Genomic DNA, 25,279 nt, shown 5'->3' with positions numbered 1-25,279 from the left:
TGTTCTGTGCCTTGTGGAGTGGGACAGAAAACACGTGACGTAAAATGCGTCAGTAACATTGGCGATATTGTTGACGATGAAGAATGTAATATGAAGCTACGGCCAAATGACATTGAAAACTGTGACATGGGTCCATGTGCCAAAAGTTGGTTTCTTACAGAATGGAGTGATAGGGTAAGATATGTTAGTTAATTAAATTTATCCTGTGATATTTTTTTCATGCATTATTTGTTAATACAATAAAAATTGCAATGAAGAGAAACAAGCAGGAACAATGAGAGAATGCACAAAGCAACACGCATAGAAAAACAGCAAAGAAAAGTGGGCTGGGTTCATTAAAGGGAGGGGGGGGGGCAGTAAGGAACATATGGGCCAGGGGAAAATGCATTGAACAGTAGTCTATCCCCTGGGTTCTGAAGATTGGGGAGAAACCCTCAAGGGCATCAATCCGGATTGTCGTGCAGCAAGGAAGAGTATTCCGGTGTGAGAGTAAATTTGGTCCAATAAAACCATATCTTACAGTGTTTATCAAGCATACCCCTGATAGATGAGGCCAGATCCTCCATACGCTCTACCTCTATGAAGCCACCTAGACACCATGAGGACTCTGTGGAAGGTGTGGAAGAATATATTTCTTATAAGCTTTCCTGGGGAAGGAGTTCTGGTAAAAGAGAACCAGATCTCCCCAACCTTGAATTTGTGAAGTAAAGACTTCACAGAGGACCAGAAAGGAATCACCTTAGGGCAAGACCAAAAAATATGCAGAAAATCCCCCAGCGATTAATTGCAGTGCCAACAACGATTTGGCAAGGAAGGAAACATGGAATGCAGGACCTGGGGAGATCTATACCATCTGGTTGACAACGTAGAAAAAAGGCTCCTGCAGGATCTTATTCCTCTTCTGTTCAGGGGCTGCTCATCTTAGAGATTTAGGGATTCTCACCAGCACATGCAAAAAAGACAGAGAGTGCCACCTCCATGTGAAGAATCATTTATTATAGAATAAACCGCAAAGTTAAAAATGTACTCCCAAATGTAGAGCAAAGCGCAGTCATGTTCCTTGGCTGCTGCCACAATAGAACCTTAAAGAGGGGAATCCTTTTCAGACACGCTGCTGTCATCAGTCTCTCCTGACTTTCTTCACCTCTGTGTCTCGTGGTTAACGCGTTTCAGGAGCATGCCCCCTTCGTCAAAACCAAGGTTCTGATGAAGGGGGCAAGCCTCTGAAACGTGTCTTTTTTCCATCTGGTTAACAGCTTAAAGCCAGATTCCTGAAAATGTCTGTGTATAGAGGACTTAAAGGTGAAGTGGACAAGTTAGGCTATCTGCTCTTGCGAGAACTGAATATTAAGGTCCTGCTCCCACTTTTGTAAATAATCCGGTACAAAATACGCAGCAGGGGTGGTCAACAAAGTATACATTAAAGAGACCACATGGCATAAAGGAGTGGTTTGGACACATTCCTTTTCAAAGACAGTAAATTGGCGAGAGAAAGCTTCCACAGATGGAAGAGAACCGAGGAAATTAGAAAGTTGAATTCCTCAAAACCCCGGAGCAGATGTCTTGGGATCCAAGAGAAAAAGATTACTGGAGGGCCAAGCACCCTCGGGGATGGCCCTGAAGCACCTGGCCCACAGAAGAGATGAAAAGCAACATCAACCAGGCCTGCAACAAAAGACAGATTGCCCACCACTGGATAGAGGGGGGAAGGAGATGGCGAAATATGAGGTGACTTAAAAAACCTTCTACAGACATTCCAGGTGGCCCCAACCACAGGGTGAGAGAGAGTACTTGGTGGAACATGCTTTTTAAACCATGGGAGACATTTTAGTGGAACAACCAGTCCTGTTTGCTCTATGACTACCCACGGTTTCAAGTCTCCACTACAACACCAGTCCGCGACTGTAGCTAAGTGACACACCGCATAGTACAAGGAAGTGTCAGGTAATCCAATACCGCTGCATAGTTTAGAGAGGCACAGAAGAGAGAATTTTAGATGAGGAGGTTTGTTTGCCCAAAGGAATTGAGAGAACATCCTATTCAATGATTTCAAGAATCAAATGGAATGTCTTATCGGTAAGGCTTGGAAAAGATACAAAATGTGGGGCATAATATTCATTTTAATCATATTGCATCTCCCAAACCAAGAGAAATTACCGGATGTCCAATGGTAGAGATCATGTTTCAGCCGAGAGAGCAGTGGAGGAAAATTGAGGGAGAAAGTCATGCTGAGATCTCTAGGTATCATCGTGCCCAGATATTTGATCGCTGAGTCAGACCACCTAAAAGGGAAGGTGGAATGGAGGCTGTGAATCAACGGAACTGGGATACAGATGTTAACCACCTCCAATTTAGAGTAGTTAATTAGAAAGTTGGAAAGCCTAAAAGACTAAATTCTCTCAACAAGTTAGGTTAAAGAAATAACCAGTTTGGTTAGGGAGACAAGAAGGTCGTCCACAAAGGCAGCCACTTTCTCAGGCGCAGACGTACCAATCGAGAGAACATTAATATCTGGGTGGGACCTAATTTTGCAGAGAAAAGGCTCTAGAGTGAGGATAAAGAGTAAAGGAGATAGTGGAAAGCCCTGTCTGTTCCATTAGTGATCTCCACAGGACGGAAAAGGGCACCATTAATCTTAACCTGTGCGGTGGAAAGGGATTAAATTCCTCTGATCCAGGCCAATATCTGCTCACACCGACCCAAGTACTGCAAGACCAAATCCATGTACTGCCAATTCACTCTATCAAACGCCTTTTCCACATCGGTGGATAGGGGCATCAAAGTTGCAGGCATGGATTCCGACGCATGCAGCACAGTTAGGACTCTAGTCGTGTTATTGCATTCTTCTCTAGTGGCACGAAGCCTGCACCCTGGACCAAAGGCGCAAGTCTAGAGGCAAGTATTTTGGTAAAGAACTTCAAGTCAGTATTAAGTTAGGAGATGGGTCTGTAACTAGGGCAGAAAAGCGGGTCCCTACCTTCCTTAGGAATCACGGCAATGTGGGCCATAAGGGCACCAAGAGGAAAAGAACCCCCAGTCCCAATCTCATTCAACGCACAAAGGAAGTAAGAGGAGAGAATATCCTGGAACCGTTTGAAGTAAACCAAGGTGAAACCATCTGGGCCAGAGCCTTTCCTGTATTTGACTCAGCAATTGCCTGATATTAAGAGGTTTTGTTTGGACAAACCATGTACACTTAGTACACAGAAACACCTAATCAATACACCGGCTGGTGATTGAAAACCCTTTTCCCACACCTGATTGTTGTATTGCACAACTATTACCGAGGTAGTGACTACCGAGATTTATAATTTTTTCACTGTAGAATCTGAACTTAGTAACTTCTTCACGTCCTATAGAGTGCACATATTTTATTTTATTTATTTGTCGAGACCGAGCACAACTCACTTGCGATAAAATAATGGCCTGAATTAACTCATCTAAAGTGATAGGCCGATCCAAAGAGGAGATATCTTCCTATGAAGGGCGAGGCATACCAGAATCAGGCAGATAGGCATTCACTGCAGCAAAAAGGAAGGCTCACGAGATGCTCCAAAGTCAGATATACAAACACGTATAGTAGAGTCGGAAGGCCTCAGTGATTTCATCCATTTTGGAGACCTTAGATTGGTTACGAGTCAATATCTCGACTGTTCCCGTTTAGCTCTTAGTTCCTTGGCCAGAAGTCTTCCACATTTATCTCCATATTCATAGAACGATTGCCTACATTTAGTGAGAGCATACTTGGTCTTAGATAAGTAAAGAGATTTCAAGTGAATCCACAGAGCTGCAAGTTCCCCGATAACAGAGGTCACCAGGGTGCATTGATACGTTGCCTTAAGGGTATGAATGTCGCAAAAGAGTTTATCAATCTGAGCAAGCCTAGCCCGTTTGAGCTGGGAACCATGCTTAATAAAGACCCCCCTAATGTATTCCTTATGTTGCTCCCAGTGGATCATGGGGTCACAATCTGGACCTGATTTGGTATAAAAATAATGTTGAAGCTCTTTGCGGAATCCTGAAATATTGTTTTATGTTTGCATGGATTCTTCTAACTACAAACATTGCTAAACAAAGCATATAACTTTCACATTTTGTACAGCCTGTGTATTTCTCTTTGTCATATTTTCCATATAGCCAATAAAGGGTTTCTATCAAACTCCAAACTTTCTTTTTATGCTGCATGCATAGAGTAACCATTGCTTTCTGATGCTTTACATGAGTTCTTTAGTCAACTTTTTTTCGTTCGTCCATTACTCATTCTTTATCCTGCTAAACAGCATGTGCTTTACTGCTCCCCATAGACAAATGCTGGTGGTCAAAATAATTGCTTCCTTCTTGCGTTCCAGTGCTCAGCAGAGTGTGGTGAAGGAGTGAGAACACGGTCAGTAGTCTGCATGTCCAATCACATCAGCAGTTTGCCGCTGGAAGGATGCGGAAACAACAAACCAGCAGAAACTACGACCTGTGATAACGGGCCATGCGAGGGCAAGGTTGAGTGGTTTACTGGAGCCTGGAGTCAGGTAAATCTTTTTACTGCACATAGCTGATATCCTGTCTGACTGAAAGCAAAGAATGCACTCCTATAGCTTGCTTTGTATTTACTGTCTCAAGTGAAAAGCAAAGCCTAAGTCACTGTGAGAATATTAAATTACACTTCTTAAAACTGCTGTTGCCTGTGCTTTGAAATGTGTATTATTTTACTTAGGATAAAAAAGAGATTGTAAAATAAGCCATATAATGTAAATACTGTAATTAATAAAGACTGCAAAGGAGCCAAATCTATAATCTTTTATAAAGTAAACTAGTTGCAAACCTAGGCATTTGACACTGACTGAATGATAAAAGAAATGCGTTGAGACTCGCTCCCCAGAGCATTTATTTAAAGATGAATTTTCCCAAAAAATATTGGTGCATTTAATGTATTTTAGGCATGTTATGTATCTGTTATGATGCTCCCACGTAGACAACCAAAAGCCTTTGGGCTTCTGCTGGGCACCATCATCTTGGATGTGATGTTAGCAGACCTTCTCTCCTCCCCTGGATAAATGTGCAATATTCTGCAGGGGAAGGCATGCTTATGTGCTCTACAGTCTGAGGGCTTGTTCACACATACTGCAGTGACCTGCTTTGTACCACACCCGATCAATGAACATCACCACAAGGACACATAGAAAACAACTGTTTTCTATGTGTCCCAATAACATCACAAGGTGTAATGGGCAGCACACTGTGATAAAATGCAAACATGTTGCATTTTATCGCAGCACACTGGATGCCATGCAGGTCCTGAATGGAGCGTACACATTGTATACTCCACATAAAGTGGAAAAAAAGGAAAAAAATATAAAGAGTGACAGCTCTGGCAGTGTACATTACAATGCATACTGCCAGAGCTGCCACAATGCATTAGCCCATCTGTGTGTAAAGGCCCTAAGTCTGTAATTAACACTGCAATCTGGCTCATAAAATCCTGCATAACTATGGTGGACCCCCAGCATCACCTTAAAGAGGACCTGTCATCACCAATCTGCTATCACATAGGGGGGCTTGTAATAAGCCCCCCTATGTGATAGGGGGGCTATCACATAGGGGGGCTCAGAATAATGTAAAAACAAAAAGGTTTGTAGTCACTGTAAAATCCTTTTCTTGAAGTTTATTGAGGAACGCAGGACCTAATCCTTTTTCTGTTTATGGTCTTGTTCTCAGCACGGCTTTGCTACAAACTGAAGCATGCTATGAAGTTGGAGAGGGTTATACCAGGCTGGGTATAAAGAAGTGGTACATGCATGAATCCATAACCAGCCTTTATAGCAGGGAGCACAATGGGAACTTGTTTGGTTGCAGGCTGGCTGGCAGGTTGGGGCTGGGGAATTTTTGTGTTTTGTATTGTTGTAAGCCTTCCCATTGTGCTCCCTGCTATAAAGGCTGGTTATGGATTCATGCATGTACCACTTCTTTATACCCAGCCTGGTATAATACAAAACACAACAATTCCCCAGCCCCAACCTGCCAGCCCGCCTGCAACCAAACAAGTTCCCATTGTGCTCCCTGCTATAAAGGCTGGTTATGGATTCATGCATGTACCACTTCTTTATACCCAGCCTGGTATAATACAAAACACAACAATTCCCCAGCCCCAACCTGCCAGCCCGCCTGCAACCAAACAAGTTCCCATTGTGCTCCCTGCTATAAAGGCTGGTTATGGATTCATGCATGTACCACTTTTTTCTAGTTTGACTAGTTTTGGTTAGGGGGATGCACTGGGGTCCCAGCGTGCATTTTTGGCTGCTGGGCCCCCAGTGCGTCCCTGCACCTTATTAGGAGGAGTAGGCTACCTCCAGGTACACCTGCATGCAATCTATCGACTTCATTAATATGCTCACACTTGGAGACTCAGATACATAGAGTTAGGACCACACTTTGCAGAGGTGCCTTGGCGCGGCAGTGTGGCTTCTACATATTTTTGGCCAAAAGTTTGTGCAACTAAAACCTCTGATTTTAACGCATACTGTTGACAGGGCTACTTGTTTGGTTGCAGGCGGGCTGGCAGGTTGGGGCTGGGGAATTTTTGTGTTTTGTATTATACCAGGCTGGGCACTTTTTTGATTGCTAGTGTCCAAGTGTAGGCCACAGTATAATTCAAATATTTCAGAAACCTGTGTCCTTGAATGAACTTCAAGAAAATGATTTTACAGTGAGCACAAAAATACTGTTTTTAATCATTGGACTGAAAGGTTCAACCTTGGCCTTTTGATAAATACACTCATTCGTGATTAAAAGTTCGAATATCCTATTGTGCTTCCATAGAAAAACATAAATACTTATTTTGTGCTGCATCTACAGTACATGCAGATGCTTTATCTGTTCCGCTGGGTTATATGCTGCATCAGAGGTCAGGCTCATTTGTCTTTTTAAGCAATATTCCATTAACACACTCATGTATTTTCCTAGCAATGTACTTAAGTACAATACCTCCAGTCTAAATAGGAGTATTGTAGAACAGAGCTAACTTCCAATGAATGTAAAGATTCACAAAGTGGCTCTCCCTGTAAAAAAAGTTAATATATTCAGTTGTACAACACAATTTACCATACAAAGATATAAAGCATTAATTAATAGATACCGCTGTCAAAGAGTTTTAAAAGCCCAAGTTCACAAAATAAAGAAATGTGAAAGGTGTTTTGTTAAGTGGAAGAAATGTTTGAGAAAAATATATTACCTTTTGAATTTTCAGCCTGGAAGGTGGGTGACATTGTCTTAGCTGGAAAAAAAACAAAAGCGAAACCTTTGGCTTTAGTTTATTTTGCTTAGGGGCAGTAAGAGTATTTAGGTGACAGATGAAGAATACGCATTTTGGCTAGACCTCAGCTTCCCTAGGGCGACACTAAGAAGATAAATCTAAACCCTTGTTTGTACTTCAAGGTTTCTTTTTATTCTAGTATAAAATATGCTGTTGCTAGAGGTAGAAGTGCATGCAGCAAAGAATCAGATTCATGAAAGGTACACTATGTTTTCTTCTGGTAGGACTGTGGCTTGACCTCACTAAGTAGGGTTCTTGAAGCCAAGATTCCACTAAGTTGGCTACAATGTGGCTACTAATGAAGAGTTTTATTACAATATCCATCTGGCACAAAAACAGAATGCTTGCAAAAATGTTATGCTGATCTATTTTATTGTATCTTTGAGCCAGAACCTTCCATAGCCCACTTTTTAACCACTTGTTATTTTACTTAGTGCAGCAATGGCAATAAAATGTAGTATTGCAATGCTATGTTTTAAAGTGTTACCCTTGCAGTGGGGCTACCCTGGCATTGCAAGGGTTAAGTGCCTATTTTCATCAAGGGATGAAAATAACAAAGATATTCTCGTAGCCAGCTGGCTGCCAGACTGGTCCCTGCTGACTCTTGTCTTCCGCTCCAGCAATGGAATGTTCCTCGGTGTCCTCACGCCCAGTTCAGTGTAGTGGACATGATGACTCCCAGGACCTTAGACCGCTGGGGCAACAAGGCTGCACTTAACCTTTGCAGTGCCCCACTGCAAGGGTTAAGATTATTTCTGCCCAGAGTTCATCTTTAATTATGAGTGTTTTAAGGTGCAGATGGGCTAATAGTGCCTAGTATTTTTCTAAAGTCATGGATATCTATGCACAACAGTGTGCCAAATGATCATAGTTACATAGTTACATAGTATTTGAGGTTGAATAAAGACATTAGTCCATCAAGTCCAACCTATTAGGATCTCATTCTAGGAGTACCTGTACCCCTGTATATTACGGTCCCTTAAGAAATCGTCCAAAAGTTTCTTGAACAATTCCACATTCTTTGCTGAAATCACTGTCTGTGGCAGTGAGTTCCAGACCCTAACTGATCTTACTGTGAAGAACCCCCTTCGCCCCTTGTGCTGGAATTTTTTTTCCACCAATTTTAGGTGGTGGCCTCTAGTTTTTGTAATGGAGTTAATTTTAAACAGTTTATCGCTAATGTTGCTGCCACCATTGAACATTTTGTACATGGAGATCATATCCCCCCTCAATCTCCTCACCTCCAATGTGAACATGTTTAAATTTAGTAGCCTTGTCTCGTAGCTCTGGTCCTCCATACCCCTAATTAGTTTGGTTGCCCTCCGCTGGACTTTTTCCAACTCAAGGACATCTTTTCTTAGTACTGGTGACCAGAACTGGACCGCGTACTCCAGATGAGGTCGAACCAATGATCTATAAAGTGGCAAAATTATAGACTTGTCCCTGCAATACATCCCCTTTTTAATACAGGACAAGACCCTGCTAGCTTTGTTTACAGCAGCCTGGCACTGCAAACTACCTTTCAGTTTGTGGTCTACAATGACCCCCAAATCCTTCTCCATTTCTGACTTCCCTAGCGGCATACCCATAATTGTATAACCCATTTGTTTATTTTTAATTCCAAAGTGCATTACTTTGCATTTATCGACATTAAACCTCATCTGCCACATTAATGCCCACTCCCCTATTTTATCCAGGTCCTCCTGTAATGTTATAATGTCTAAGTCCGTGTCTATTACCCTCCCAATTTTGGTGTCATCCGCAAACACGGAAATATCGCTGTTAACACCCTCCCCGATGTCATTAATAAATAAGTTGAACAATATGGGACCCAGCACAGAACCCTGAGGCACACCGCTCATTACACTAGCCCAGTCTGAAAAGGTGCCATTTACAGATACCCTCTGGACCCGTTCCCGTAGCCAGTTCTCTATCCACGTACACACCACCTCATCTATGCCCATAGCCCTCAGCTTGTGTAGCAAGCGTTTGTGTGGTACCGTATCAAAAGCCTTTGAGAAATCCAGATATACCACATCTACCGGCCTCCCTCCATCCATATCTCTACTCACTACTCTACTCTACTCTCTATCATGCCTCAGTAATCACCTTTTTTTGTATATGGGGGAAATGCATCCTTTTCTCATGAGTATTGGTTCAATCCACAGTTCCGGTTTGCAGATTGTCAATGACTTGAAACCAACAGGTTGGGTGCCTAGACTTCCCTAGTTGCATTTTTATTCATGATTAGAGACTCACTTGGCTGTGTATAGTGATGAGCCGAACATCCCCCTGTTCTGTTTGAATTCGAACTTTCGAACATGGGAAAAGATCGAATTCGAACTCAATGCAAGTCTATTGGGGTAGCACTTTGAAAATCAAATGTCCCCATTTTGAAGCCTTATATGCTATATATTGGCCATACAAAGTGTATGGGGATCCTGGGGGACATGAATAAATGAAAAAAAACCTTTAAAAAAATACTTTTTAAAGAAGCAGTGATTTTAACATCACTTAAAACAGTGGTAGCCAAACTCCGGCCCTCCAGCTGTGGTGGAACCACAAATCCCATGAGGCATTGCAAGATTCTCACAACAGCAGACATTACTCCTGGAGAGAGATGCATCATGGGATTTGTAGTTTCACCACAGCTGGAAGGCCAGAGTTTGGCTACCCTTGACTTAAAGGGTAACAATAAAAATGAAACATTCCTTTAAATATCATGCCTGGGGGGTCCACTTAAACAGCTTGCAAAGTGGCACATCTGTACAATGTATAGAACCTGCTGTAGCAAAAGTGACATTTGTAAAGACAAAAAATTAAATTTTTGCGGTTCCCCCTCCCAAACAATACCAGACCCGTTAGGTCTGGTAGAAGTGTTAGGAGGGACCCAATTTAAAAAGTGCCCCCCCCTTCCCCGGGATACCAGGCCACATGCCCTGAGCACTGGGAGGGTGCTTTTCCAGGGTAGCCCCTGGAAAAGCACTTTGTCTCGGTGCCGATAGGAACAAGGGCCTCTTCCCCACAAGCCCTGCAGCGTTGGTTGAGGGGGATGTGGGCAGGGGCCATATTCACATCAGGGTATCCCTTTAGCAAAGTGGCACCCATATGCGCCCCCCCCTTGTAAATGAGTAAGGGGTACCCCTACCCAATCACTAAAGGGTTAAATAAACTCTGTGAAAAAATCCTTTATTTGAAAAAAAAACAAAAGACAAGTTTTTGACAAGTCTTCTATTTAAAAAAAAAACCCCAAAGAATGGCTCCACTGACGTAATCCAGTGGCAATCACGATGTCCAGCATTGTCCATGACGACGATGACTCGACGACCAAAACCGAAAAAAACCTAAATTGAGATTGACTGATTGGATTTCTGTACGTATGGCCAGCTTAAAGCAAATGTTCAGGCAACCAACCAAAGTTCATGTGGAAGTTTGTGTATAGGAGCTGCTTTACCTGACAAAGGACTCATTATGTGCCACCGCTTGGTCATGACATTTAGGTCAAAACACACCCCTAGCTGAATGGATAGTAAAGCAGAACAGTGATGAAGTCACCCCTCTACTGTTGCAGTACATGTGCATGCAGCAGAGCCTGATTGGCTTCTAGTTATGACCTCTCCCAATATGAGTGCTGCTGTGCAGAACAGTGCAGGAGTCCAACATCAGTTACTTAAGCTAGTTGCGTTTGATTTTTTTAAAATTAATCTGAAACTTTTGAAATATCTGCTTGAAGTTCATATTTAATGTGGAACCAGAATTATGTTCTGCCCACTTATAGTCAGACCTTAGATCAGCGTTGAGACATTTTGCCCTCTTGGTTCAGTTAATAGTCTCTCTTATTGATTGTAGTATAAAGGCCAGACTGGAAATTATGTGTACCACATACACACGCCTTTTATTGTTAGCCAAGATCTAAGACTAATATTATTGTATATGTTAAACTTGTCAAAGTTACAAATCAGCAATGACTTTAACAAATATTTAGGATGTTCAGTTAATTTTATGTACAAAATAACCTACACTGATAGCACAACAAAACAAAATTTTGGAGCTATTAAAGTAGTTTAACTTAATTGCAAAAGTGTACTGCAGAAACTGCAACTGTCAGTATCAAGCCAACAAAAGAAATGTATATTATGATGCGGATAAAACTCATGTTTAATGTATCAAGCGTGGATGTAAGAGAACGGATGCAATGTTGTGTACTATTGTTAAATAAAACAGGAAAACCATTCCCCCTGTATACTGCTCATATTCTAAATATTTAATAACCTTCTCCTTAATGTCTTGCAGCTTCAGTGTGATTCCATTGCTTTACTAGTTATTCATGCATTGATACAAGGTCTGCTTATTTACTGAACCCTCCCCACCCCCTAATAGCAAAATGCTGCAGTAGGGATCAAAAGTTAAAGTGACACTAAATTTGAGAGTTAAATCTTAAAAATGCATTTAGTAACAAAATGTACCTTCTCTGTGTATCACTTGGCTGTAGATCCTTTTTACACAAAACAAAATAGGTCAATACCAATGCAATATTTATTTTTGTGGACTGGTCACTCTGTTCCCTATGGTCCCTGTGGGTGTTAAAAAAAAGTAGCCACCGCTCAAAGCTCACTCCTGTGATGGACTACAATCTTACATTTAGTTTATTAATTTGTATTGAGATTGTAGTTTATCACAGGAGCAAGCTTGGGGCGGTAGCGACTTTACAGCACATACAGGGACCATGTGGAACAAAAGTAGTCACCATCCAAAGGGAAGGACAGTGTCAGCACCAATTCAGAGACAATTTGAGGATCTCAAATGAGTGATACACTCCACTGCAAGGTTTAATTTTTCAAAATCCTTCGGGTCTTCTTTAAGGTCATGTACTCAGTTCTGTTCACTCTTCTCTAGTCCAGTTGTAATTAATGTGCGTTGGGATGTAATATTATGGCTAAGTCAATTCAAAAAACTGTGTAAATTATATTAAAGTAATTTATTATTTTATCATAATATAATGTTCCCATCAGAGTGTCTAGTCCACAAAAAACTGGAAAATTGTATTTCATACTTACCGTAATTTTCCTTTCCTGTCCAGCTCCATGGCAGCACACGAATGGGTTAATCTCTCCCTCCTCCCCTAATCAGGATCGTAACTCATAAAAGCTGAAAGAGTCCCCTGGCTTGCCGTTCCGTAACTCAACTACTATATGGGTGGGCCTTGTGCTGCCATGGCGCTGGACAGGAAAGGAAAATTACGGTAAGTATGAAATACAATTTTCCTGTTTTCCTGTCAGCTCCATGGCAGCACACGAATGGGAATTAACTAGCCAAAAACAGGGGTGGGTATGCTTGAAAATTTTTAAATCACAACTCATGGTAGAAGAAATAACCCTACGGCCGAATTCAACTTTAGTTAAGGCAGCTGGATCTACACAGTAGTGTGTCATGAACGTGTGCGGAGAAGACCATGTGGCCGCTTTACACACAGTCTCTAAGGAAACACGATTGGGTGCAGCCCATGATGTGGCCAGACTCCTAGTGGAAATGAGCAGACACCCCACTTGGGACAGTCATGTGCTCGGCTTCATATGCTAACGACATCGCATTCCCTATCAAGGATGCTATGAGCCTACTGGATGCTGTAGCATCCTTCCTGGCACCTGCTGTAACGATAGAGATGACCCGTAGACCTGAGCTCTTCCGTGGCCAAAATATATGACTTTAGCGTATCACCTACGTCCAAGCGGCTAATCTGGCCCCCATCATCCGACTTGAAGGTTGGTAATACAATTTCTTGGTGTATGTGAAAGTCAGTCACAACCTTGGGAATGAACCTCAGCATGGGAGCTAGAATCACTCCATCAGCCAGGAAAGTGAAGAAGTGTTTTTTAAACTCAAGAGCGGCCAACTCCAAAACCCGTCTGGTGGAGGTGATAGCAACTAGAAAGGCAGCGTTTAATGCGAGGACGAGTAGTACTGGGCTTCCTAGAATGAAGAAGAGTATTGACTACCCTATCTGAGCAACCCAATGTGAGAAGTCTACGCCTCTCAATATCCATGCTGCTAGGCAAAGTTTCACAGGTGCTGGGTGAAGGATCAGACCGTGAAAGAAGATCGGTCAATGGCGGTAAGAATAGTGGAGGCTGGATACCCATCAGGCGGAGGAGAGGATACCAAGGCCCCTTGGGCCGGTTCGGAATCACTGCCAGGACAGCCACCTATTCTCTCCAGAATCTCCTCAGAAATTGTAGTATGAAAAAGGACTGGCGGGAAGGCGCAAGCCGTCCGAATGTCCACTCTGCTGTCAGGGCGTCCATCGCCACCGCTTGTACACATGTAAACTTCGAGAAAAACTTCACGACTTCGGTGTTTGTTCGGGACAAAAATAGGTCTACTTCTGGAGCCAAGCCCCAGGACACCGTGTTCTGAAATACTTAACAGAGGAGACACCACTCGTCGTTGTCCAGAGGAACTCTGGATAGATAATCTGCTTGGTGATTGAGGGGACCCGACACGTACACTGCCAATAAGTGAAGATGGATCTGAGCCCAGGTAATAATAGTAGAGACTTCTTCCAGCAGGGCACCACTGCGTGCACCCCCTTGTCTCCTGATACAAGCCATCGCTGAGGTATTGTGGATTTACATCAAAACTGACTTCCCCAGGATAAATCGCTGGAAGGCCAATAGCGCCTGAAACACTGCCCTCAGCTCCAGGACATTGGAGACAAACCCCCACTGCAGGAAGGACCAGTGGCCCTGAGCACCCTCGCTCAGACAGACGGCACCCCAACCCCATTCTCTTGTAGCTGAGGAATTCACGGTCCACGTGGTAAGGAGGAGAGACTGACAGCCTAGTCAGTTGCAGTCCATGAACCACCACCCCAGGTTGCTACGCATTGGGGAGAGATCCAAATAAGGTGGTCCAGACTTTCTGGCTTCCACTGCCGCAAGAACCCGGTCTGAAAGAAACAAGTTCGCCATTGGGCCCACTGGGCTGCAGGAAGCATTGACATCATGGACCCGACAATCTGAAGACAATGAGACACTAACAGTAGAAGGTACGATAGGGTACCCGGGATTGCACAGCTTTGTGCCCGGAACCTCTTCTGGGGAAGAGAGACTGCACCGTATGCCTTACCTCCAGTTGCCTTCGATGTTGCGATGTCTAGTTTGTTTCAGAGTAGCAACTGACCCCCAAATGGAATTACAACATCCCTGCTTGGATGTGGGATCTGCCACCCACGGTCTGAGCCACAGAGCCCTTCTGCCCGCCACTGCGGCCAACAAAACTCTGGCTAAAATTTAACATCGACCGAACCTCGGTGCAGAATGTAGAAGACAATCTGATATTCTTGAAGCCGTCTAAGATCTTAGATTTACTAAGATTCTCTGAAACTGCTGCTTCAGCGCTGCCCACCCAAGCCTTCAGGGCCTTGGAAGGTACTGCCATAGCAACTGCAGGTTTGCAGGCCCCACCGGCCAAGAGATAGATCTTTTTAAGATCCAAATCTGCCCAAGACATCCTTAAAGATAACAGCGTCACCAAGGGGCAGCGTGACATGCCTTGCCAGCCTCATTAAGGCCGCATTGGCCACAGGCGAATCATCTGAGTGTTTAAGATCCTCTTTCTTAAAAGGATACAGTCTAGAGAATCTATTTCCAAAGGAATACTTCCCATCCACCTGACTCCATTCATCCTGGATACATTCTTCATCTGAAGAGGGAGAATCAGAATGGGGTCCGGAGGACTCCTGACTGCGGCCAGCTCTAGAAGGGTCCGGACTAGACTCCTAAGCTGGATCTATAGTAGGCTGGTTTAAGGACTGACCCTATGCAGAAGAAACATTTTCTGAGGGTATCCTGAAAGACTTTCTGCAGTAAATAAATAACTTGCATATACCTGCCTCCTTGTCTGTAGTGGCCTCTGACAACATGATTCACACGCTGTTTTCTCCGATAAAGCCATACTGGTATATGCCCAATAAGCCCCCAAAGGGGCTGAGGGTAGTGGGAGGGCCCCAGGATGCGCTGAGGCAATCCGCTGATTTACAGACAGAAACCGGTTGCGAAATCTTCTGTCGGAACGACGAGTGTCTTGCTCTGGAGACGATGATCTCCCTCAACTAGACGCAGAGGACTTACTGCGCTCCTGAACATGGCGCGAGCCGGACCTGGACGGAACGAACACAGGGTAGGTATATGATACAAAAAAAAGGCTGACTTTTAGACAGCAAACCATGATGAGGAGCAGGCACCTACCTTCTTTGCGACTGGTGATCTTTGATGGGTGGGGATATGCCCAGAGGCATGCTGTGCATGCATGAAAAATGCTAGCACAACCAACAGCAACTACAATAATCAGCTAACGATCAATATAAGCACTTACTGGTGCCATGAATGTTGCAGCTCGGCTGACTGAGTACCACCAGGCTCAGAACAGACAGCCATCTCTGAAGGCGTGCGTTCCACCTGCCGCCGCAAGTCTTCCAATGCAGTGGCCGGAAGGTCCCCAGCGGCAGAAACATCAGTGGAATGCACAGCGTGCGTTTCAACACCGCCGCTGGGAGCCCCAGACAGCACAGCAAGGAGCAAACAGCGGCAGCACAGGCTCTTGTCACTGACACAATACATGGAAATACACAAGAAGGAATACCGAATAACAGGCAGAATAGGCCTGCAATGAAGCAACAACTCCATAAGTTACATTTTAAACATTACCAACGCTAGGGAACCACAGGTGACAGCAAAATACTCACCCAGAAAGCATCCAAGAGTTAGGGCACAAGATGAAGCTGACAGAGTTAGCAAACACCTATCTGTAAGATCGAGTTAAAAGATTTAGTTGCAGAGCTACAAGTGGCAGCAGCCTGCACTCAGCAAGCACCTGTGGTGTTAAAGCACCTAAAAGCAAGCTAATGGGTGTTTCAGGTAAATACCTGCAAGAGTCAGCTTAGGCAGGAGCAGCACCACAGAATCACATATGTAAAGGTGGCCATACAACTTACAACCATTGTAAAACTTTTGTTGTGCAGACATCACACCTTCATACAATTTTCTTACAACTAACCCATCATGCACAGACCAATGCAGTTCATAAATAACGCTTGTCAGCAACACCACCTAGCTGATTTATATTGATCAAAAGGACAAACTTTCGTGTGAGCATGTGCAGTTTGCATCTAGAGATTTTCATTGTACAACCACGCCATTAACTTGTCAATTGACATCCAAACAGACAAATGTTTTCTGCTGAAAGACAAGAAATCTCCAGATAATTGTAAGGTGCATGGGCTCCTTTAGGCGCCCAGACCAAGTAGCAATATCTCCTCCACCCATAATGAGCAACAGCAGTGTACTTACACCTTGTTCACCAGGCCCCGAGGATCACCAGCGGGGCTCCCATGGACCTGCACCATTTAGGAAAGGGCTCACAGGGACTCCGCCAACTGAAGGAGGTAGAAGAAGAAGGCGGACAGCAAGAACTTTATCCCTGCTAGGTAGGCACCGTGCTCGGATCCTGACATATAGGAGGACAAAAAGGGAACGGCAAGCCAGGGGACTCTTTTTCAGCTTTTATGAGTTACGATCCTGATTAGGGGAGGAGGGAGGGATTAACCCATTCGTGTGCTGCCATGGAGCTGGACAGGAAATAAATATTGCATTAGTATTGACCTATTTTTTTTTTTTGTGTGTGTAAAATGAGTGGTCAGGACCAAGCTGTATTTTAGGAGACAAAACCCAGGTAATAATCTTTGATTTTAGACCTTTAGATTCAGAACATCACAAAGATCAATAAAACATGCATGTGGTAAATTTAGCAGATGTACAATTTTTTTTTTCGTAAATTGGAAAGAAAAGCTTTTCCTGCTAAGATCACCAAGTGTGGTAAAAAAACAAACTGCCTGCATTATCCTTTTCTATATACAGTGGTCCTAGAAATGATTTAATATCTACTCTACTATTTATAAAGTACCCAAATTATTTACAATTTCCTAAAAAGCAAATATTATCCTTTGTGGCTTCACATCACTTTAAATGCAGTGTTATTATTTCAATGGTGTTACAATTTTGTCGACACATCCCGTAAAGTGTCAGTTGCAAATCACACAGTTGCTGCTAACATTAGTGCTTTTTACTGCCAAAATATTTATTTCTAACATTCACAAAGTTAATGAGTTTGTATTTGCTGTGATGTTTCATTTTAAATATCATTATTTAACTGTAATGAAAATGATGATATGGGTATGTGTTACATATACTGTATATAGGCCTATTGTAATCTGATGTATGCAGATACATTAATTCTTAGATCAAAATAAAATCTCCATGACTAGTAATTGCCTTTGAAATAAGTGATGATTTAGGTTACTGTTTTCATGCATTAGAAAGAATAAATAGAAAATGGGTTTTCACAGATAATATGCTCAGTATCCAGAGTGCTATCCAGAGTGTTTTTAGGAAGTATTTATTGGATTATAAAAAACTGTTTTATAGAGCCGGAATCTGTTAGGATTTCAACATCACTAAAAACTAAGTGCATATGAATATTTAGCATGTTTTCAGATCATTTGAATAATGTATCAATTACTAACCAAATATACTGATTGACTCACATTTTAGGCTTTTTGTATAATGCAAGCTAACCTTCTAATTCATATGTGTACTTTGTCTACAGTGCTCAGTTGAATGTGGTTCTGGAACCCAACAAAGAGATGTAATTTGTATTAGAAAGACTGTCGAGGGATTTTCTGTGGTGCAGCCACATGAATGTTCCTTTTTGGAGAAACCACCAAATCAGCAATCCTGCCATCTCAAATCTTGTGGTGCAAAATGGTTTTACACAGAATGGAGTACGGTAGGTTTTAAAAAATATTTTTATAGCAATTTACTTCTAATTTTAAAGAAGTTTCAGTCTAAAATGTAGACCACATATACAGTATAAGCAAGTACTCATAGTACCGTAGCAGATATTCTCTCGTTGGTAAGAAAATTGGCATATTTTGTCAAACAATGTCTCATTTTCCCATCTCAACACAATCCCCAGATCATATAACAGGATAATCAATAAACTAGGCTAACAAGATGACTCCTCTGAGAATATTAACTATGTGGGGGTGATTTACTAACCTAAACACACGCACGCACTAGGTGCCTGTGATTTTTACACAGCAAAACTTATTTATCAACCAAAAAGTCTCTAAAAGCATATTTCCACTAATGCCATATATGGAAAAATCATGCACATGATGCATATATAATGCTGCTTCACAGTTTAGACAAAAATGGTTAGCTTATGCATTTACATTCCTGCATTCATCAACGCAAGCAACACAATGTAGAGCTAATTTACACAACATCACCTTGCAATTCATGCAGGGCTTTGCACAACACACCTGTTGGGTGTGTACACACTACAAAGGTGTCTAGATTCCACCAATAGATCATGCTGGGAGGGAACACACTACAGAGGTGTATGCTTGTTCGTGGCGTGTTTATAAGATTAGTAAATCAACCCCAATGGCTCAATGGCAGATTCGTTAAAACTAATAGGACTTATCATGGTGAATGTTAGGTATAGAGTTGTATGTGATTTTTGCACCTGAACTTCAGGTCAAATTAGTAACTAGCTTAAAAAAAATACAGCCGTGTCGCCTCTAGGGATTAGTGGACCATTTTTTTGCATACTGACATTCATCGGCAGCACTTAGCTGACGTGACGACTTACATGGCTTTATAAACAAAGCTGCCACTGTGTTTCTATGTGAGCACTAGATGTCCCTCAAGAAATTGAGGGCATTCCCCCCTTTAAGGTGCCCATACACTGCTCGATTCTCGTACGAGAATCGCGCGAAATCCCGCGATCCTACGAGAATCGAGCAGTGTGAACGAAGACGTGCGACTGTACGGTCGCACGTCTTTTGTCTAAGGAGCATGCTAGAAAACCAGCCGAAAATCGTACGATTTTCGGCTGTTTTGAACGGTGCTCGGGAGACAAATGCCGAACGGGCCGGTGTGCGCACACTGCCCGCTCAGCATTGCGATCATCGCAAGCCCGCCCCTCAGGGGGGCGGGCTTGCGATCATCGAGAGTACGATCTGCCTGTCCAAGATGGGCAGATCGTACGTTTTTTTAATCACTTTACAACCGTCGCAAGACTAAGGTCTTGCGATGGTTGTACAGTGTATGGCCACCCCGCACTGCAAGGGTTAAGTGATCATTCTCGCCTAGGGATAAAGATACACTCACATGAACCTTGCAGCTGGCTGGCTGCTAGACCAGTTCCTGCAGCCTGTCTCCTCCTTTGCTTTGGCAATGGAATGTCCCTTGGCGTTCTCCCATTCTATATACACTTTATAGGATATGATGACTCACAGGACTTTAGACAGCTGAAGCAAAGAGGGTATAGGGACCAGTCTAGCAGCCAGCTATCTACGAGGTTCAGTGAAGTATAGGGATTCACCAATACCATTTTTTCTGTATCGAGTAACGATATTTTGTTTTCACTGCTTGCCGATACCAAGTACAAATACCAGTGCTTCCACTGGCATGGAGCCAGCTTCCCGGACAATCAGGAAGCTGGGCCGTGGGTAATAACATTCCCCCAGGTTTCTCGATTGCCTGGAAAGCAGGCTCCATGTTGTTTGGCCAGCACGTTTGTGATTGTCCAGCAAACCGGCTAGCCAGCCAATAAGCATCAAGCTGGCTTCCCACCAATCAGTAAACCAGGGGGTGGGCCGTTACTCACCACCCGACTTCCTGATTGCCCAGGAAGCTGGCTTCATATTCCCCTATGGCACTGCCGGTATCAGGAAAGGTAGCCTGGAAGTACTGGTATCGGGGAAGGTATCGGAGCACTTGGATGAGTATCCGCCCAAATACTCGGTATCAGCACCGATACTGATACTAGTATCGGTGCATCCCTAGGTGAGTATATATATGTGTGTCCCTAGATGAAAGCTAGCACTTAACCCTTGCAGTGCAGGGGTAGCCCCACTGCAAGGGTTAATAGTTTTCCTGCCCAGAGTTCGCAACCTTGGCATTCCAGCTGTGGTGAAACTACAAATTGCATCATTCCTCTGGCCAGGGAGTCATGCCTGTGGGAGTCTTGCAGTTCCCCATGAGATTTGTAGTTTCAGCACAGTTGAATGACTGAGATTGCCTACTTCTGGACCATAGCCTGGCCACAAGTTAATTTTAAGCTGTCCTTAACTTTCATGGTTCAAAAAAACAACATTTACAGATTACTGGGTATAGTCTGATGAGCTGATAGAGCTGTTATTTACTTGTAAAGAGCTAACTTTCATCAAGGGACCTTTAGCTTTGTAGTGCCTTGACTGGTAACATTGAACTGTTCTTCGCTATACTACACAGCATACTGTGTGGGTTATCTCAAGGTCTGTGAAAGAATGGGAATCCAGCCTTCATATATGTGAACAAGTATTCATAGTTTCTTTATTGTTGGCAACTTGTTTACTTGCTTCAAGGCCCTTTAAAGTGTATTTTGTTTGCACGGCTACTTAAAAACAAGTAAACAGCTAAGTGTTTGATAAATGTTCTTCTTCTGAACGATTCTTCTTATGGCTACATTCAAGTAGTAATTAAAATTGGCTTTGTATAATTTTCCGTATTTGAGATATAAATCACAATGTGAACAAGATTTTGTTTTTCTCTGAACCTCTGAGTGAGGGAAGGGAGTACTTTTGTGTGCAGCTGCAATGTGTTGGCTCAATCTCTGGTGTCCCCATGAAACTCAGAAGTTCAGCTCAGGTGCTGAATCCCATATGTGTGTATATGGTGCTGAATCCCATATGTGCCAAGACTATTAAAGTGAAAGTGCATTTTGTTATTTAATAAAAAATACAATTCCCTCCAGGTAACTTGTCCTATATGCATTGCAAGAATTTGAGCTAACTTTATTGCATAATCTTACCTTTCCCTGTCTTGATGAAATTGATATAGTGTTGGACTCCATTATAAAAACATAATTAAAAACCGGAACATGAAGGTGATCATCCTGATATACACTTTATTTCCATATGGTGTTAAAATAGCATACAAAAGATTGTTGATGCGTTTTAGCCCTTCCAACAGGCCTTTGTCATAGCTAGTTGTGACAAAGGCCTGTTTGAAGGGTTGGAACACGTCAATGATCTTTTGTATGATGTTTTGATGCCATATGGAAACAACATTTATATTGGGATGATCACCTTCATGTGCCAGTTTCTGAATATATGTAGTTGTTTGGGTCCAGCAGAGACCTTCTCCTGATCACCATGGTTGCTAACAGTGGATTTGGTTCAGAGATGTTAGAGGGCTTTCCTTTTATGTTTGATTCATTATAAAAAAAACCCTGAGCAATCACAGTGTTTTTAAAGAAAAGGTATATCATCTGCATGCCTATGGGCTAGTTCACACCAGCCCCCTATTGGGCCGGAATGCACTGGATCGCATTCCGGCCGGCTCAATTTGTGTTGGGGCGGGAGGGTGCGTGGTGGTGCATTGAAGTCAATGGCACCACAGCCACGCCCTCCAGCCACAGTGCGATTGCCCACACCGGAATGTGTGGCACATCAGTGCCTTGCGTTCCGGTCCGGTGCGGTCAGAAAAAATGCTGCATGCACTATTTTTTATGACAGCACCGGACCAGAATGCAGAAACTGATGTACCACGCGTTCCAGTGCAATCGCACTGCGACTGGAGGGCGTGGCTGCAGTGCCAGACTTCAATGCACCGCCACACCCCCTCCTGCCCCAAAAGAAAGTGAGGCGGCAGAAATGCGATCCACTGCGTTCCGGCACCAACCGGCCCGGAACGCACTGGGACTGGTGTGAGCTAGCCCTAACTCAGCAAAAATGAAACTCATATTGCAGTGGATGGCAGAAATTTAACTGTTATGTCAGTGAGCCTATCACACAAGCATGAACTGAGATTTCTATGGCTTTTCTGTACAACACAAATGAACAAACCTCCAGTATGCAGACAGCTGAGTTTTTGTGCTTCACAATGTCAATAGGCTTTATTGAAAGCAAAGCATGGCTCCTCCTGCAAACTGGCCAAGTTGTTATATTCTATTAATAAAATCTTCATGTTGTAACAGTAGGTAAAACTATAATGTTTACCTTTGGGAAATGATGTCCTAAATCTACCAAACCGCTTAATTTGTGAAAATCTGACATGTCTCTTGATTCTTCTAGTGCTCCAAATCATGTGAAGGTGGTTTCCGGGTCCGTGAAGTTCGATGCCTCACAGATGACATATCACACAGTGACAAATGTGAAGCAGAACTTAAGCCGGAAGACAGAGAGACCTGTAATACCCAGGACTGCATCCCAGAGATAGGTAATATATGCTATCACTGCTAGGAAACATCCATGACAATACACTTCCACTAGTTGCCTGGCTTTATGCTGACCCAAAAGGTCTTCATGTTCATTGAACAATTATGGTCTGCATGATAGTCATACAGCTAGCATTTGCAGAATAAGGAATTATCAATGAATAGCCTGCATGTTTCTCTCTGTCTATAGACCCTAATCATAAGCATCTAGAGGTGTCTGCTTGTCTCATTGCTTAAAGTGAAACTGTGAGGACAGGTGGGCAACTCCCAATGCTGAATTGGGTAATAGCACCATGATCCTGGTTACACTATCAATGCGTTGTTGGCCTGGAATAAGCATGCAGGCAGCAATGTCAGAAATCTGATCCTGTATCCCTGTTTCAGGTCAGTGGCTCTCTAAGTAATCATGACAGGATGAAGATGACAGCAGTGGAGATTGCACCTTTAAAATCAGTGGTGACAGCACCCATATTTCTGTATTCACAGGTTCTCTTTAGGCTGCAGAGTATGCTTGCACTTTTTGGTAAGAGCCCTAGGGAGTCGATCCAAATTACACTGGATTTGAACTAAAATAGCTTAGTAACAACAAAGGGGGTTATTCGCTATTGAGCTGAAGGATGCAGCCGTAGCTTCAGCTGATCCTTCGGCCCTCTTCTGCCGCCTCCATCCTTCGCAATAGCCCATACAGCAGTCGAAGGCATATGGTTCGGCTCGACTGTGCCGAAGTGACAGCCGAAGTGGGGCGAACGGCCTGCCAAAAGACAGCTGGGCAGAGCCAACCGTGATCTCACGGCTGGCTCTGCCCAGTTGTAATGACTGATCAGCATCCCCAAAAGACCTGGGGACGCTGATTTTTCATTAAACATTAACTGGGTGGAGCCAGCCATAACGTCATGGCCGTTTCTGCCCAGTTGCTATTCATTGGCCGGGACCTGATAGTAGACTCTAGCAGGTGGTGGCCAATAGTAAACAGTTGGGCGGATCTAGCTGTCACTGTTCGCTACGCCCAATTGTTTTTTTTTAAATGTTTGAAATATTTTTATTTCTTTTAATCTTCAAATTTTGTAACGTTTTACATTATATCATATGAGAATAGGGATGAACGGCAACGAGTGAGCTGCCTTAGCTGCGACTCAGCGGTACTGAGCCAGAGTTAATAGCCAAACGTTGTTCGGCTCTGTTCACTTCGGCTCGGTTATTCACTCGGCTGCCTTCGGCAGCTTAGTGAATAACCCTATAAGTCTTGGTTGTATCTCAAAGAGACAAACAAATCTATGTAAGGAGAAGGAATAAGATGAAGAAATGGGAAGAACAGGAGAAATCCAGTATGGTGTAAAAGTCTCAACTGGTCAGACCAAATTGACAATTGGATATTTCTAAATGTATTAAGTATAAAAACATTTTGTTAAAGCACAAAAAATGTATTTGATGGTATCAAACCTGTCTCGTCTTTAGGTACAGTACATCAAGATTCTGATTATTAAAAAATGTATGTTAATAGAACTAGTATCATGGGTATGTGCTAAGCAATTTGATAACAGTAAAGAGTTTAATTAAGGTTATGAACTCTAATGTTAAAGTCATTAGTCACAATATGCTACTTCAAAATTGCTATATATTACAATAATTATCAAATTAGAATATGCACCTGTGCGTGTCTGCTATGAAAGTTTGTGGACCAGTTTTTAATATGCCAGGTATAAATTAGGTAAAGAGTAAAACCTTGTAACACACACTTTCAGATGTGTAGATTTAACCTCACTTTGCTGTAGTATAGTAATGGCATAAGGTCAGAGAAGGAATCAGTGAGAGCTGTGGGGAACCATGGAACCTGGGTTATTTAATATCTTCACTATACAGTGCATGCCAATCTTTTTTTTTGATTGAACGATGGTAATGATTCCAGCTGCATTTTAAAGGAGATTGAAGTTTAACTGGGTTTTCATTTGGAATCAGGATAGAGCATAATAGAATAGTAATATTACCTGGACCCAGGAAAACAGATCATCATCTAATAAATTGATTTGCTTATTCCTCTGTAATAGATGAAACATGCAAAGACAAATACTACAACTGCAACGTGGTAGTGCAAGCTCGGCTTTGTGTATACGCCTACTATAAGACAGCTTGTTGTGCTTCCTGTGTGAAAGCAGCAAGTAGACAATCAGGATACCTTGGACGAAGATAACAGCTACTGATACCTTTAACCTAATACAAGAGACAGCACATAAGCGATGACAATAACTGATCTGACTCCTTGCTTCTGGCATATACAGTTCAAACTCAACATTTTAACTGACATGGAAATTCATCATTACCATCCAGTGCTATCTGCAACTTTTATAGGAAGATTCTGACTTTTTTTTTTTATGAACAGAGCATTTTTGCTTTACTATTTTAAACTTGACTTTGTGCACATTGCTGGAGAAGTACAATACCCAACCTGCACCAATCTAGAGGAGCCAAGTAGAGGCACAGGGCTGGTATATTTTTTTCGGGGTTTAATGTATTTTATGTACTGTATATAATCGAGAAGTGGTTTTTAGCTCAAACAATAGTCTGGGATGTTGGATTAACTGCCTTGTAAATAATGATTTTATATAAATTGGAAATTCTGCAGTCATGGTTCATTTCAACTTCATGGTACACGTT

General features: G+C 42.7%; 1 protein-coding gene across 1 annotated transcript; it reads left to right on the top strand.

Moving 5' to 3' along the window:
• LOC108801026 (thrombospondin type-1 domain-containing protein 4-like) lies at positions 1–25,279 on the top strand (the record flags this gene model as incomplete). The annotated part of the gene is made up of 5 exons (XM_018572992.1): positions 1–174; positions 4,350–4,523; positions 17,966–18,145; positions 22,485–22,629; positions 24,673–25,279. Coding segments are annotated over 5 exons (816 nt in total), but the record flags the coding sequence as incomplete, so codon positions are not given.

The sequence above is a fragment of the Nanorana parkeri genome, unplaced genomic scaffold (assembly GCF_000935625.1).
Source record: "Nanorana parkeri isolate BGI_ZX_2015 unplaced genomic scaffold, ASM93562v1 scaffold2199, whole genome shotgun sequence".
NCBI lineage: Eukaryota > Metazoa > Chordata > Amphibia > Anura > Dicroglossidae > Nanorana > Nanorana parkeri.
The sequence above is the reverse complement of the archived record's forward strand: the minus strand, read 5'-3'. Positions and strand labels throughout refer to the sequence as shown.